The sequence below is a fragment of the Corylus avellana genome, chromosome ca3 (genome assembly GCF_901000735.1).
Source record: "Corylus avellana chromosome ca3, CavTom2PMs-1.0".
Taxonomy (NCBI): domain Eukaryota; kingdom Viridiplantae; phylum Streptophyta; class Magnoliopsida; order Fagales; family Betulaceae; genus Corylus; species Corylus avellana.
The window spans coordinates 12,611,566-12,627,996 of record NC_081543.1 but is presented as its reverse complement, the minus strand read 5'-3'; the positions used below and the strand labels follow the sequence as shown (position 1 = coordinate 12,627,996).

At 35.6% G+C, this 16,431-nt stretch overlaps 2 protein-coding genes across 6 annotated transcripts; both read left to right on the top strand.

Annotated features, from left to right (window-relative positions):
• Positions 1-2,578, top strand: LOC132176019 (ankyrin repeat-containing protein BDA1-like). Of its 5 annotated transcripts, XM_059588127.1 has the most exons (4): positions 1-683; positions 1,503-1,660; positions 1,800-1,979; positions 2,193-2,578. In XM_059588127.1, the coding sequence occupies exons 1-3, from the start codon at positions 83-85 to the stop codon at positions 1,944-1,946; spliced, it is 906 nt and encodes a 301-aa protein (XP_059444110.1). In that variant the 5' UTR covers positions 1-82; the 3' UTR covers positions 1,947-1,979; positions 2,193-2,578. The 5 variants fall into 5 exon arrangements, with proteins under 5 accessions (XP_059444110.1, XP_059444109.1, XP_059444106.1 ...); XM_059588126.1 differs by having other exon boundaries at positions 1,800-2,578; XM_059588123.1 differs by having other exon boundaries at positions 1,736-2,578.
• Positions 2,276-5,135, top strand: LOC132174114 (ankyrin repeat-containing protein BDA1-like). The gene is made up of 2 exons (XM_059585813.1): positions 2,276-2,318; positions 4,579-5,135. The coding sequence occupies exons 1-2, from the start codon at positions 2,276-2,278 to the stop codon at positions 5,133-5,135; spliced, it is 600 nt and encodes a 199-aa protein (XP_059441796.1).
• The last annotated feature ends 11,296 nt before the right edge of the window (positions 5,136-16,431 follow it).

Here is a 16,431-nt window from a genome sequence, read left to right as displayed (position 1 = left end):
GGGAATCAAATTATTTTACTCCGCTTGTTCAGAACCCAGAGCAGAGGGATTCTTCGGAAAAACAAGTATCTTAGTGCTAAAAATGGATCACAATCTGAGAGATGCTTCTGAGCAAGGAAACATTGACGCCTTATACTCGTTGATTGCAATTGATCCGAAAGTTTTGGACAAGATCGATGAGATTCCATTTGTTGAGACCCCTTTACACATAGCTGCAGCAGCAGGACAGACCCAGTTTGCCATGGAGATGATGATGTTAAAGCCATCATTTGCTAGGAAGCTTAGCCCAAATGGGTTCACCCCTGTGCTCCTTGCTATGCATAATAACCAAACCCAATTGGTGCGCGAGCTGCTTGCTGTTCATACGGACCTTGTTTGTGCACAAGGAAGGGGTGGTATGAATCCTTTACATTATGCAGCTCAAACAGGAAACCTCCATCTGTTGACTGAATTTCTAAGAGTCTGCCCTAAGTCTATTGAAGATGTGACAAGTTTAAGCGAGACTGCTATGCACATTGCACTGAAAAACGACATGTTAGATGCTTTTCAGCTCCTGGTTGGATGGCTTCGGCGGGCCGTGTTTAAAAATGCTGCATTCTGGGAGAAGAGGATGCTGAATTGGCTGGATTTGGATGGTAACTCTGTGTTGCACATTGCAGCATCCAAAAATGAACCCCAGGCAAGTTTTTTCCGCTGTGGTCTCTACTAAATAAATAAAATAGAGTTGCTATAATAATTAATAGAGGTCTGTCTTGAATTATGCAAACAAGTAGCAGTAAAGACTCAACTCAAGAACATGCTACAAATTATCTTCAACTCATTTTATTAAGCATTTGGTAGCCACATTCTACGTTCTTTCTTTCTTTAATTTTTTTTCCCTTTTTTTTGTTTTTAGCATTTGGGATTTTTTCTTTTTTCTTTTTCTTTGTTGGGTTGGGGGTTTAATATTGTATATTGATACAACTATCGTTAGTTCTGCTACCAAGGATAATATATATGGATGCAGTTGAAGGAGATAATGCCAAGCAAACACAAAGTGATGGTGAATAACCGTGAGAGATCGAGGAGCTAAAACAGAGAAGGAAGATTGGGTGGCAGTGGAACTTGGAGGAAGCAGATGTAGAAGCCATGAGAGTTGGACGTAATGGTTGGTGATAGTAGAAAGGGAAGGAAGAAAACTGTAGCGAAGGTGTTTGAAAAAATCATAAAGAGAAGCAGTGGGGAAGAAGAACAGAGGAACAAAGTTGGTCTCTCTGTTTTTGGGTCATTTATAATCAGATATTTTTACATGCTATCCATAATACACGTAAAGATTACAACCAATTTACAAGAGTTTGAATTGTCATCTGATATTCGAATTTTGTGTTTGCTTGGCATTATCTCCTTCAACTGCATCCTTGTCATTCCTTGGTAGCTGAACTGACGATAGTTGTCTCAATAGTGTATAGACTATTTTACAGTGATGGGATTAATAATTGTGCACCTCTAACTTTTACAGGCAGTGAGGTGGTTATTGGATTGTAGAGTCCTTGTAAACCTCAAGAATTTAGAGGGTTTTACTGCTCTAGACATCGTGGAAGAGCAAACACAAGTGGACAACCAAGAGATGAGGAAGATGCTATGCCGTGCAGGAGCTCTAAGTGCTTCATCACTTCCCAAGGTTGCATCTTTTGCAGATTACTTAAGATATCCTATCCCAATTAATGAGAAGTTATACATATGCTTCTTTCGTCAGAGAATGCTAATGTCAAACGACATGCGCAATATGCTGCTGGTGGTTGCTGTTTTGCTTGTAACAGTCGCCTACCAAGCAGTACTCAGCCCTCCAGGAGGATTTTGGCAAGATAACTACATCCCTGGAGCCAATACTCAGTCGAATATCACAGCCGCAACCGGCGCTAGAAATGGAGCTAGTCAAGTCGTCCCACACCAGGTGGGAACAGTAACCATGGCCAGGCACTTTTTCCATCTACTCTTGGGTATAAATACTTTACCATTTTATATACCACTACTCTTGATTATCTTAGTCCTCCCTCCTGGTCTTCCTAGTTTCCTGCTCATCATATCCTTTGGACTCCTCTTTCTGTCCTATGGCACTTCTATATCAATCACAGCTCCACTTCCAAGTTATTGGCTTCATTATTTTTTGTTTTTCTCTTTCTCTCTTGTGTCTAACATTGCCTTGTATGTAGTCGTCACTTGGAAGCACATGGAAGAGTTTTTACGGCTTTTTTAGATGTTGAAAAAGTGCTTGGCCGGCCCACCTTTTCTTAGGATGGTGGTGCTCATCCTAATCGCCCAGACTGCGACTTGCAGAGGTAAGCAGTTGAATAATTCGTTCAAGAAATAAGAATTGGTGTAAACAATTAGGCCAAGCTGCACATCTGGAATGTGTTTATGATGATTCATCTAGATATCATTGTCAACTCTAAAAGTATCATTTATTCTTTGGTTAGGAAAACGATATTTATTCTCTCAATCTACCGCTCAATTTGTTTTTCAAATGATATGTTGGGAATTTTTTTGTTAAAATGGTTACAATTGTGCCTTGCAAATGACCTCTTTTCCATTCAAACTGACGGCAATCTCTAATGAAGTGGCATTTTTGCCACAGATTCATAGTTTGATGTATTAAATTGTGACGCTTGTTACTTTATGGGCCTTGAAGTTATAATTCTTATTTCTAGCTAGTAAATACAAAGAGGCATTTTAGTTTTTTTTTATTATTAAATAATCGAAGCACTAATAATAAAACAAACACTCAAACAACGTGTTTCTCATGAGATAAAAACAAGAGATTACGAACAATATACATTAGTTTATGAATGCCCATATATATAGACTTTAAATTGCTCAATTGACCACTATTAAGATCATACTTGCTAATCATTTTGTCATAAAATTGTCATCTCATACACTATTTAGCTTCTTGCATCGTAACATATATATATATATATATATATATATATATATTAACTGCATCCGCATATGCAAATAGCGGATAGTTGTGAATAGCAGATGCATGTAGTTAATATTTGCTCGCATTTGCACCCTAAGATAAATTGCTTACCCATTCTCAATTTTTGTTCCGCACATAATTTAAAGTAAAGTTTTTTGTTGTTTTATGCAAATGGAAGTTTTTCAAATCACTCGTTCTTTCTTTTCTTTTTTTTGGTAGAACTTCAATTTTTAGAAAGTTTCCAAAATGAGAAGTGTTCTATTTAAAGAAATTTTTTTGTATTAAGGAAAGATTTAAGATAAAGTAGGTTATAAAATAAAAACCCTTCTGCACATTACCCTAATAAATTTACTGTGATTTCAAAGAAAAATATATTTAAAGAAAATGAATTTAACCTCATGATTCATTTGCAAGTTATGAGCAGCATGAGCTAGGTGGTCAGGATGTCAGTCTTGAGGGAGCATTAGGAATCATCCTCACGAATAATGTTTTATTTAAATAAGTATCTTGGGCACATAGAGATATTTCTGAAAACTTATGTTATTTCTTTTGTCGGTCGACCTTACATTTTGTAGGTCAAAAGGTTTTTTATTTTATAAAAAAAATAAAATCATGAAAAGTATTTCGCTCGGGAGTGAGTTTTAAAAAAAAATGCTGGTTTAAAAACATGTAAAAATACACACTTTCAAATTTCAAGTAAAATGTATGTTTTTAAAGACGAAACCAGGAATTTTACCAAATTTTAATTAATTAAATTTTTGAAGATTACATTTTCATCAACTGAAATTTTGAAATTACACGATATGAAAATCCGCGAAAGTTCAAAGAACAAGAGTCTGTGATAGTTGGAGGACCCACTTTGGTGTGTTTGGCAAAGGAATGGACCAGATCGGACTCAAAATTTTAAAAAATTCTTTTTAAAATCAATCCTAACATTCTTACTTTTTATATCACATTAATCACTTTTTATTATTATTAAAATAAAAAAATTAGTATAAAACAAATTTTTTCTTTTTTTTATACAAAATATTCTTACATTTTTTTTTTCACATTAATCAAATCTGTTACAGTTTTGGTCTACTTCCTCAAGTCTACTCCTTGGATAACGAGGAGCATTCCCATAGCTATCCTAAAGCTGTTTCTCTTCCCTACACATAGGAAAAATCTCAAAAAAAATTACAAAAACTCACATACAGCAACTTTCTTATATTTTTTCTACACATTAAGATTGCTACAGTTGAAACTATAACAATTCACATGGTTTATTATAATTTATAATCATAAAATGGCATTCACTCTCCTCCTCACACTTTTCTATACAAAATAAATTAATATAAAAACAAAATAAAAGTAAAACAACTAATATTTTAATGTTATAAGGAACTATAAATGAAGTTATTATAGAGTGTATTCGAATAGAAGGTAAAAAGAAGTTTGATTCCCTGGACAAAAAAAAAAAAAAAAAAAGAAGATATCTCCACTTGTTCAGAACCCAGATGAGAGGGAATTCTTCAGAAAAACAAGTATCTTAGTGCTAAGAATGGATCAGAATCTGAGGAATGCTTCTGAGCAAGGAAACATTGATGCCTTGTAATCGTTGATTGTAATCGACTCGGAAGTTTTGAACAAGATCGATGAGATTTCAATTGTTGAGACTCCTTTACACGTAGCTGCAGCTGCAGGACAGACCGAGTTTGCAACGAAGATTATGATGTTAAAGCCATCATTTGCTAGGAAGCTTAACCCAAATGGCCTCACCTCCTTGCTTCTTGCAATGCATAATAAAAACACCCTATTGGTGCGCAAGCTACTTCATGTTCATAAGGACCTTGTCTGCGCACAAGGAAGAGGGGGTGTGAATCCTTTACACTATGCAGCCCAAAAAGGAAACCTCCTTTTGTTGGCTGAATTTCTAAGAATCTGCCACAAATCTATTGAAGATGTGACAAGTCAAAACGAGACTGCTCTGCATGTTGCACTTAAAAACGACATGTTTCATGCTTTTCAGCTCCTGGTTGGATGGCTTCGGCGGGCCTGGTTTAAAAATGCGAGATTCTGGAAGGCGGGGGTGCTGAATTGGCCGGATTTGGACAGTAACACTGTGTTGCACATTGCAGCATCCAAAAATCAACTCCAGGCAAGTTCTTTCAACTATGTTTTCTACTCAAAGAAGTAAAATCGATTTTGTATAAATTAGAGGCCTATCTTGAAATATTCAGAGTAGCACCAAGGATTTAACTCATTTTACTGAGCATTTGGTTGAGACATTCTATATTCTTTCTTTCTTTCTTTCTTTCTCGGAAAAGGTCCGCGTGCTATCCTCGTTCTGTAAGTAATGTCTCTCTATCATAATATTTTCTACAAATTACTAAAAAAAATTAACAATGTTTCATAAATAATAAAAATACCTTTAATAAAATAAAATAATAATAAATAATAAATAAAAGCTAAAACAAATTTTTGAAAATAAAAAATCAGGGTGTGAAAATTTTAAAGAATTTCATTTTTTTTCAAGAAGCTTTTTTTTGTTGTTGAATTTATTAGAGTATTTTTGTCTTATTAAAAATAATTTAAGATCATTTTTTTTTTTTTGCCTTAGGAGGAAATTATCAATTTTTTAGTCATTTAGGAAGATATTATCGTAATTAAAAATTTAGTAAAACATTATCAATTAAGTAATAGTTTAATAGGAATTACATAAACTTTTTCATCTTTCTTTTATTTGTAACATTTGTCTTTATTTTTGTCCTTTTTCTAAACATTTTTTTATTATTTATTTATTTTTAGGTTGGAGAGTGAGTTGAATAGTGTAACTATTTAACAGTACCATGATCGGATCAATAATTGTGCACCTCTAAGTTGTACAGGTGGTGAAGTGGTTATTGAATTATAGAGGGGACTCCTTGTAAAGACCAAGAATTCAGAGGGCTTTACTGCTCTGGACATCGTGAAAGGGCAAACACAAGTGGAAAACCAAGAGATCAGGAATAGGCTATGCCGTGCCGGAGCAAAAATTGCTTCATCTCACTACAAAAAAAATGCAGTATTAGTAATGTGTGTACTGCTCATTATTTCTTGTCACGTCACCATTTAGTAACGTATCAGTTTGTGACACTTTAGTTTACCCACGTCACTATTTGGTAGCGTGTTAAATTTCACACATTACTAACTGGTAACGTGTCAAACTGACACGTTATTAAATGGTAACGTGTCAAATTTGACATACTAATTTGAAAACTGAAAAAATAAAAATCAAAAAATAAAAATTCGAAAACTTTAGTAACGTGTCAAATTTGACACGTTACTAAATGGTGACGTGTCAACTTTGACACGTTACCAATGGGCATCGGAAACATGCGCCAGCTACTTCCCTCTTTTTCTCTTTTTCTTTAACTTCCCTCTTTTTTCTTCCTCTCGACCGCACTTTTTCTTTCTTCTTTCTTGTTCTCTTTTTCTCTCTTTTGCTCTCATGCCTAGTATACCCCCATGGCAGCTCCCTCTTCTCTCATATGGGAATAAGAAAAAGAAAAAAAATGAAAAAGAGAAGAGAAATTTTTCTGCTGGGTTTGGGTTTGAGTGTTTGAATTTTTTATGCTGGGTTTGGGTGTTTGAAATTTTTCTGGGTCTGATATTCTGGTTGGTTTGGTTTGATTTTTCAGGTTGAATCCACTTGGGGAAGGGACATCGTATACTCTAATGGGTAATTTTTCTGATTTTTCTAGTTGATTTTTCTGTCATTTGTCGTAGCTTTTAAACGTATCGATTTTTCTGGTTGTTTGGTGTTGCAAATTTCTGATTTTTGGTACTCGATCTCTAACTCCACACAGTGAGGTATTTACTAACTACCACCATTCCTGCCCAACCTCGCACCAGCGCAATCTTCTTGATGCCGCTTCAACTTGTTTTACTCCGTAAGGCTCCATACTATTTAGCCATTTTTTGCTCATGTACGCCATTGTGAAAAAAAAAAAAAAAAAAAAAAATTGCGTTTTTGATTTTGTATTTGGGTTTGGTTTTCTACCTTTTTGTATTCTTCCTTACTGATTGGTTTAGATTATAAATTTATTTATTTATGATCACGCTGAAGGTAAAGTTCTTTGCCATTTCTTGAACACTAATTACTCTGATCAGTATTTCTGGGATTGTTTTTTTTTTTTTTACTAATTTTTTGAACTTCAGTAACGTGTCAATTTGACACGTTACTAATAGGAATTTAGTAATGTCCAAATTAGTAACACGCCGCACACGTTACTAACTGTTAGTAATGTGTGAAGCCTATTGACACGTTACTAATGTGTCGTTATTAATCAGAAGGTTTTTTGTAGTGTAATCTCTTCCTAAGGATGTTGAATCTAATTGGGTAGATTACTTCAGATCTCATCATATCCCAATTAAGGATAAGTTATTCATTCGGTACCTTCGTGAGAGAATGCTAATGTCAAACAACACGCACAATATGATGTTGGTAGTTGCCGTACTACTTGTAATAATGGCCAGACACTTTTTCCATCTACTCGTCACTATTAATACTTTAACGTGTTATATACCAGTTTTTTTTTTTTTTTTTTTTTAAAGAGAATCCATATCAGTCTCATTCATAAAAATCATCATGAGTATAAAGCTCTTACAAGCAACCACTCCAGACCCAAAACCAATCCACTAACCCATGACTAATCTACATATTAAAAAACAGATATGTGCTAAATAGACTCAAACTAATGCATAGGTGGTGCTTATTCCTCAGAACTGAGGGTAGACAAACCCCTAACCGAAACTCTTCCTCCTCGACCCGAAAGCCAGGATAATGTTCACATCCACAATCCAAAGGTCTGGACTATAGCAAATAACCCAAAGGGCATCACTTATGCAGATCAAGAGGGGAAAGAGCCTTATTACAAGCAAAAACAGGAAATAAAAGCGTACAGAAAAATAAAGGAAGTAAAACAGAAATACAAACATAATAGAAAAAATCGGGCAAACAACAAATGGAAACCAACATAACAGGGAAAAACCGGAGAATCACACTAAGCGGGAAACGGCAGCCGAAAGGAAGCCAATCGTGTGCTGGCCGAAAACCGACGCGGAAGGTGGCATTGGTGCTCATCACAAGGGGACACGAGGAAAGACCCGACAACGGACGGTGGGCGACAGAGCGGGCGCGGAGGAGATTGGCGTTGCACATAAAACAAATTGGGGGAGGGGAGTTTGAGTGAATCCCCCAAGAGCATCACCCACAAAGTGTGACAAACAAGTAAGGCAACAAAAACGACACACCAAAATATACGGCAAAAGACAGATATAAAGGAAAGGAAATAAAACAACCAGAAACGAAATAAAAAACAGCCAGAGAGAACCGAAATCAAACCACATCCGGAGAGACGGATCCAATGCAAAAGATGTGATGGGCACTGGCAGATCCGAGTAGCAAGGTGGCGGACCAGGCGACAGACGGTCGATCGGGCAGGACACGAACCGGAGCCAAACCCGACCCAGCAACAGGCGCGACATGGAGAAGGGCGGAAGATCGGCCTCCAAAAAACCCTAAAATTAGAAAATGGGTGGAAAGGGAGGGAGAGGAAAAAAACGCCCAAAGAGCAAGAGACATCAAGTAAATAGGCTAGCTATAAGGTGGGGGGAGAAGAGGATGAGGGGGAGGAGGGGGGAGGGGGAGAACAGGGGTTCTCACCCTCCGACGGCGCTCTTTGCTAGAGATGAAACCCTAGCAGAGAGCGTCTTGAGACTTTCGTGGTGGCATGGGTATTACATGCAGCTTCTTATAAGATTTGTTTACTGATGGACTGCTTCCTGAGCTAGCTTGGTTTGTCTCTTATATACCACTACTCTTAATGGTCTTCTCCCTCTTGGGCTTCCTACTTTCCTGCTCATCGTATCCTTTGGACTCCTCTTTCTATCCTATGGCATCTCTATATCAATCACAACTCTGCTTCCAATTTATTGGCTTCATTATTTTTTGTTTTTCCCTTTCTTTCTTCTGTCTAACATTACCTTGTATTTCTTCATAACTTGGAAGCCTAAAAGACTTTTCAGGGCTTTTTATGATGTTGGAAAAAGTGATTGGCCCACCTGTTACTATGCATGGGAGTACTCATCGTTGCAGAGCTAAGCAGTTGGTTAATTCGTTCAAGAAAGAAGAATTGATGTGAAAAAAATTAGACCAAGCTTTGAGCAGTACACATTTGGAAGACTGGAATGTATTTATGATGATTTATCTACGTATCTTTATCATCCACTCTTGGAGTATCATTTCATTTTTATTTATTTATTTGGAGAAACTACACTTTTCTTTCAATTTATTGCCCAACTTGTAATGTTTTCTAAATATTTTAATTTCATTTAGAAAAATGTTATTCGGAAATTTTAAGTGTTTATCTTCTAGCCCATCTCCACCGTTCTTCTATTGCTTTGGGCAGACGAATAAGGCAGGTGTAGGACACATGGATAAAGTGAAAAGTTATTAAATTGATCAAAATATTATGGATTTTGAAAAACGCTATGCTGACTCCAAAAACTTGTTTATCACAAGTTATGCAAAATTAATACTATGAAGTAATAAACAATTCAATCACCAAAATATATAAAGTAATAAAGAGGCAGACACAGATATTTTGGTTACGAAGATGAAACATTTTAGAAACCGATCTAAAAGTAAAACCTCTCCATGACAGTCAAACCTAGGAAATCACTATCAAAAGATTATCCAAAAATTACAGACACTAGGAACACTTATAACCCTTTGCAAGACCTTAGCTCTATAAGATCGACAATCCTATAACTCGTCTCCTTACTCACAATCTTCTTCAACGTGATTCTCCTTTACCGGACCCTTCCGATAGAGTTCTCAACCGTAGATTTATCAAAGGAATAACTCAAACTCTAAGAGATTCAATTTAACGCTCACCACATATGATCTCTCTTAGTACAGCCTCTAACGAACTCTCTGGGGTGAAAATTGGTACCTCTCTCTTTCTATAGAGGTGTATTTATAATAGCACCACAATCCCTAAACCTATTACACAGTTTTAAATCATTTAAAACTGTTACAGGTATAGGGTGTCCGGACAAGGCCTTGCGAGCAAGCAAAAACAGGCTTGCTGGAATTGGTGTCCGAACAACCTAGCAGCCTGTCTGGACACCCACTGCAAATGAGAGTTACTAGAACTTCCGTCGATCCTTGATCAACAGCTTCGATCGATGAGTGTTTGTGGTCCAATTGAGCTGAAACTTTGCAGAGGCGTTCATGACACATGAATTCTCATTGTGAACGGTGAAGATTGGATTCTGAGCATTCTATATCCGTGTTTGAGCCCGTGAACAGTAGCCTTTGCATTTTGGAACTGAATTAAGCCAACAAAAATACTAACAAACTCCTCCTTTGCCAATTCGGTGACAAAACCAATATGCCGAGACATCCCATCATCTCTCCATCTTTACTCCCCCTTTTTGTCACAGAATGACAAAAGGTTTTCATGTTTCCTGAAACACTGTACAAGATACATCAAGGCCTATGTGGAATAGGAATAACATAAGAAAAACTCATGATCACATATAACCTAAAAATGCATGAATTTTAATGCGGATCATGGAGGCACATCAACAAAAACTCCCCCTTAATGTATGACTCATTGATCAACAAGAAACTGGAAAAAAAAAAAAAAAAAAAAAAAAGGTTTCTCCCCCTTAAAAGTCAAATGAACACACATGATACACACATCAACAACTCATGTATTTCACAATGAATATCCCAAACATGCTCTAAATATGCAAAATATACATGAAACTAGAAATGGTAAGAAACTCATATTGCTTAACCCAAGCAAAGAAAAATGTTTCATTCAACCCATGCTTGTGTAGTGTGTGAGTACGCCATTCAAAGAGAAAAATAATAACTTACAAAATGAGGAGAAAGATTCACTGTAGTGTCCCAGAATTTTCAAAGCTATTTAAATAGATTATTTTGATAATGATGTTATTTTAATATCCATTGTAGCTAAGGATTTTAATTCTTGAGAAATTTATGAGAGTGGTAATTAGAGAATGGTAATTGGTGAAATAATAGGATAGTAAATGGTAGGTATAAGGATGGTAGAATAAGAAGGTAGAATAGTATAGGGTAGGTAGAATAGTATAGGGTTGGTGAAATAGTATAGGGTTGGTGAAATAGTATAGGGTTGGTGAAATAGTAAAATGAGGGTATAATTGTAAATTGAAGATAGAATGAGGGTATAATTGTAAATTGAAGATAGAATGAGGGTATAATTGTAAATTGAAGGTAGAATAGTATAGGGTTGGTGAAATAGTATAGGGTTGGTGAAATAATAAAATGAGGGTATAATTGTAAATTGACGGTAGAATAGTGTTTGATTTTCTCCTATAAATAGAGCTCTTCTCCTTCAGAATTTTCACCACTCATCTCCTCTCCCATCTCTTGCATATATTCTTCCTTCTTCCGCTTTTTACTCGGTCTTTCTTCTTTCTAAGAGTGTTTACTCAGAATAGAGAGAGAAAGGGCGAGACCAAGCGCTACAAGAAAGAAAGAACACAAGAGATAGCGGACTTTAGAAATTAGTTTCAAAAGTTATACTAGTGTTGTTAGTCATATTGGAGCAACTAGATTCCTTCATACCACTTCTAGCTTCAGTCTAGAGGTAAGTAAATTCACTACCCCTTCTAAAATTACTTCATGTCATGCTATTTATATATTCTTGTATCAAGCTGTAAATGATTATTTTATTTACCTGTCATGGAGATATGTTGCATGCATGAAGGATTTCTAAAAGAATTATTTAGAAAGTTTATATTTCTTTAAATGCTTTTTAAGCACAACAAGTTTATATTTGGAAAAGTTTCCATTTTAAGAAAAGAAAGTTGAGAAATGATGATGATTATAAGAAAGAAAAAAAAGATGATAAACCCTCCTACATGTTGCCCTAAGATGCATCAAAAGAAGTACAAAGAAAAGTACAAGAGATGAGATAAATGTTTATGAAATGAGGGCATATGTATGGAGGAGAGTATTTTTGGCCCCAAGATAAGATAAGATGAGAGTTCGGTACCGATACTCGGATGGAGGCGAAACCACTGAAGGAGGCTATGCGAGAAGGTGGTATTCCATCAACTAGACCGTTGAGTGCACCAAGAAAGAGTTAATTGACGGTCGGGCATGGCTGTGGCCACAGTTCAGTGCCATGGTCACAAGGACCCGCAACCCTCGTGCACAGGGGTAATAGTGTACATGGGCCTATTATGAGAAAATGATACTATATTTTCAACGATGATATGCTATGATGATTTACAAAGATTATTTATAATGATGCATTATGATGATGATTTATAAAGATGATTTACAACGATGATCTATTACTAGATATAATAGTATGTATATGTTACGGGAGATGCAACCGTACATACAGATATTATTATGGCTAGAATTATATTTATTTGCGAAAATGATTTTCAAAACTGAGAACAAGGAGTAAAACTATTTATGGTTGTGGATTTTACTTGCTGGGCCCCCTTTGGGCTCATTCAGGTTTATTTCTTGTTTTCAGGTAGAAAGGATGCTGGAATAGGAGGCCGGAATGGGGTGGGAATAATTATTAATTTTCAAAGTCTTTTCATATAAGTTATTGTAATGATATGATATTCCGCAACTAAAGTTTAATGTTTTCTAATTTCGCTTTTAATAAAATCTCTTGAATAATGTTTTATACATTTTTCGTATCCTTTAAAATCAAGTACTCTGATAGACCTTATAGATCTTTGCAAAAACTTTTGTTGTAAAAGAAGAAAAGTGGCAAACTCAGCCTTAACGGGCTGGGGATGTTACATTCACCACATGAGTTTTTAACAAGTATATCAAATCAAAAGTCAAACATTATCATACTAGGGCTTAGCCACTCTCATCCTATACATTTCTCTTTGTAAAACAATTTGTACAAGTTTGTCACAGTGAAATAAATTCCTTTTGGAATATGATATTTTGATTATATTTGTTTCACTATTTTGTATCTTTTTCTCTATGAGAAAGTGTCTTTAAACTTATGGTGTTTATCACAAATGAGAAAGCAGAAATTTTTAAGCCCTAAGTTCAACTAGCATATGGTTAATTTGAAAGATATGACTAGTCAAAAACAAACTTCATGTAGTTACCTAACAGACATCACATTTAAAATTAAGAAATAACCTCAAATTAAGCTTAAATATGCACAAGAGATTAAGCATAGGCAAAACGTACCACATAAGCTCAGGCTTTAGGTAACCACAAAAACAAGTCTATTGAAAAATAGATTTTCATCTTATGCATATTAAGAACATTCCAAGATGCAATGAATTAAATCCATGAAAGCAACATGAGAAATTAATGGACTATCTAGGTGCATAAGACAAAAGAGAGACAGTAAAACCAAAGAAAAATATTTTTGTCTGTTTGAAATTTTTCCAAAATGAAATGCATGCTAAAAAAAATCAATGCAAAAAGAAAAACTAAAAATACAAAAATAAATAAAAAGAAAATAACATGCTCTAGGATATTCATAAGAAGGCATGACAACCAATCCTAGGCATGTGGGTAACTCACCTATCATAAGGTGAAATCACTACCACTCCCCTTCAAGAGGTGAATGGTATCATCATTCCTAACCCACACTTGAGAAATCTTAGATCTAGATTTATGACTTTGCTCAAACTTATCTAACCTAGATAGCACTTCTCTCGTCATTATGACCAAACTCTCACTATCTTTCCTAGAATAGAAATTTTCATTTATATGCACATGAGGTTTCAATTTAAAACAATTTGGTCGAATATGACGAACTTTGCCTCAATGATGACAGGTGGGAACAAACCTTTGAGAAGGTTGTCTTTTATGAGGAGGGAAATATTTAAACTTTGATCTAGGTAAACACGACTCTATATCATATTTTTCTTTCTTAGGAGAAGCCGAGTTTTTCCAAAGTCTTTAGGATTTAAACTGAAAACAGTTTGGTCTGATATGACCAATAATCCCACAATGGTGGCAGGTAGGAACAAACTTAGTTTGGGTTTGTTTCTTAGAAGAAGTTTAGGATTTTCGCTTCACACAATTATTCAAACAAGAAGTTTTGTCCTTATCCAAGCAGACTATATTAGCATTGACTTCTTTAACATTCACAAGCTTAACAAACAAGGTATTTCTGTCAGATTTAGAAGCATGTGAAGTAGAGCTACCAACATTATCAACAGTCATAGAAATCCCAGAATTATCACCATCAGAATTCTGAGTATGCATTATTTTCCCAAGGGAATTGCTAGAGAATTTTTCCAATTGAGTTTCTGACTCTTTTAATTTATTCTCTAACAAATCAACTTTAGAATCTAGAACATGATTTTCAGATCTTAAGGAATCAATTAAGACATGTGATTGAGAAAATTTAGTTACTAAAGATTCTTGCACATGTTCAAGATCTTGAAAACCCTCCAAACAATTTGTGCATTTATGTCTCAAAAACGTGAATTTTTCCAACAAATTGTTGAACAAGTTTATAAGTTCATATTCCCCTTGAGAAGTATTCATAACAAACAATGAGTCAAAAGATCTCACTCAGGAATTTAATCCAAACAGAGTAAACCCGCTCTGATACCAATTGAAAAACGCTATGCTGACTCCAAAAACTTTTTTATCACAATTTATGCATAATTAATACTATGAAGCAATAAACAATTAAATCACCAAAATATATAAAATAATAAAGAGGCAGATACAAATATTTTGGTTACGAAGAGGAAACCTTTTAGAAACCAATCTAAAAGTAAAACCTCTCCGGAGCAGCCAAACCCAGGAAATCAGTATCAAAAAATTATCCAGAGATTACAGATACTAGGACCACTTACAACCCTTTGCAAGACCTTGCCTCTATAAAATCAACAAGCCAACAACTCGTCTTCTTACTCACAATCTTGTTCAACGTAATTCTCCTTTACTGGACCCTTCCGATAAACTTCTCAACTGTAGATTTATCAAAAAAATAACTCAAACTCTAAGATATTCAATTTAATGCTCACCACATATGATCTCTCTGAGTACAACCTCTGACGAACTCTTTTGGGGGGAAAATTGGTACCTCTCTCTTTCTATAGAGGTGTATTTATAATAGCCTCACAATCCCTAGACCTAGGACACAATTTGAAATCATTTAAAACTGTTACAGGTATGGGGTGTCTGAACAGGGTTAGTGCCTGTCCGGACAGGGCCTTGCGAGCAAGTAAAAATAGGCTTGCTGGAATTGGTGTTTGGACAGCCTAGCAGCTTGTATGGACACCCACTGCAAATGAGAGTTACTGGAACTTCTGTCGGTCCTTGATCAACAGCTTCGATCAATGAGTGTTTGTGTTCTGATTGATCTAAAACTTTGCATGGACGTTCATGAAGCATGAATCCACATTATGAATGGTGGCTATTGGATTCTGAGCATTCTATATCAGTGTTTGAGCCCGTGGACAGTAGCCTTTGCATTTTAGAACCGAATTAAGCCAACAGAAATACAAACAACTTTCCTACTAGTTATTTACAAGAGCATAATTTCTACTATTCACACCCCTCATAATCCTATGCTTCTCATAGAATCTTCTTAATACTAGCATCCACATTCAATCTGCTGGGTGACTCTTGAGCAACTGCGAAAGAAATTAAAAGGGTGCAGGGAGACTGGAGCAAATGCATGATACTTAGGCTCCGTTAGTTTCTATGTAAAATGATTTTCATTGATATTTTAATGAAAAATGATTTTCTGGAAAATATTTTACTGTGTTTGGCTTGTACAGAAAATCACAATTTTTTTTTTATATATATATTTTCATTAAATCATATTAAACTCTAAATTACGAAAATGTACCAACCAAGTTTTAGATATGTCATAAACGAGTCCCATCGGGACCCACTGTGACTTGCCCGGACCCGACCGAGACCACGCATAGACCTTAATAGGACCCGCTGGGACTTGCCTGGGACTCGACAGGGACATTTTCGTAATTTAGAGTTTGATTTGATTTTGCGTACACGGCAAATACTAAAAATATTTTTCGCTGAAAACATTTTCCAAAGTCAAGTCCCGAAAAGGACTCGACCGGGACCCCGCCTGATTTCCCGTATATGCCAAATACAGAAAAATGTTTTCTAGAAAATCATTCTCTAGGAAAATGTTTTCCGCCGAAAATATTTTCCAACGCCAGGTCCCGGCGAATCCTGATCAAGTCTCGGCGAGGTCCCAGTCAAGTCCCGACGTGGTCCCAAGTAGGTCCTGGGTGGGTCTTGGTGAGGTTTGTCGATTTGAGAATGAGATGCTCAAACTCAGAAAATGGTTTACAATTTTAAAAAATGGAAACCATTTTTCAAAAATTAAAGAAGAATTTTCGGTCAAACGAAAAATATTTTTCATTGACTATTATTTTACGTCGCACTGAACACCAAAAAATAC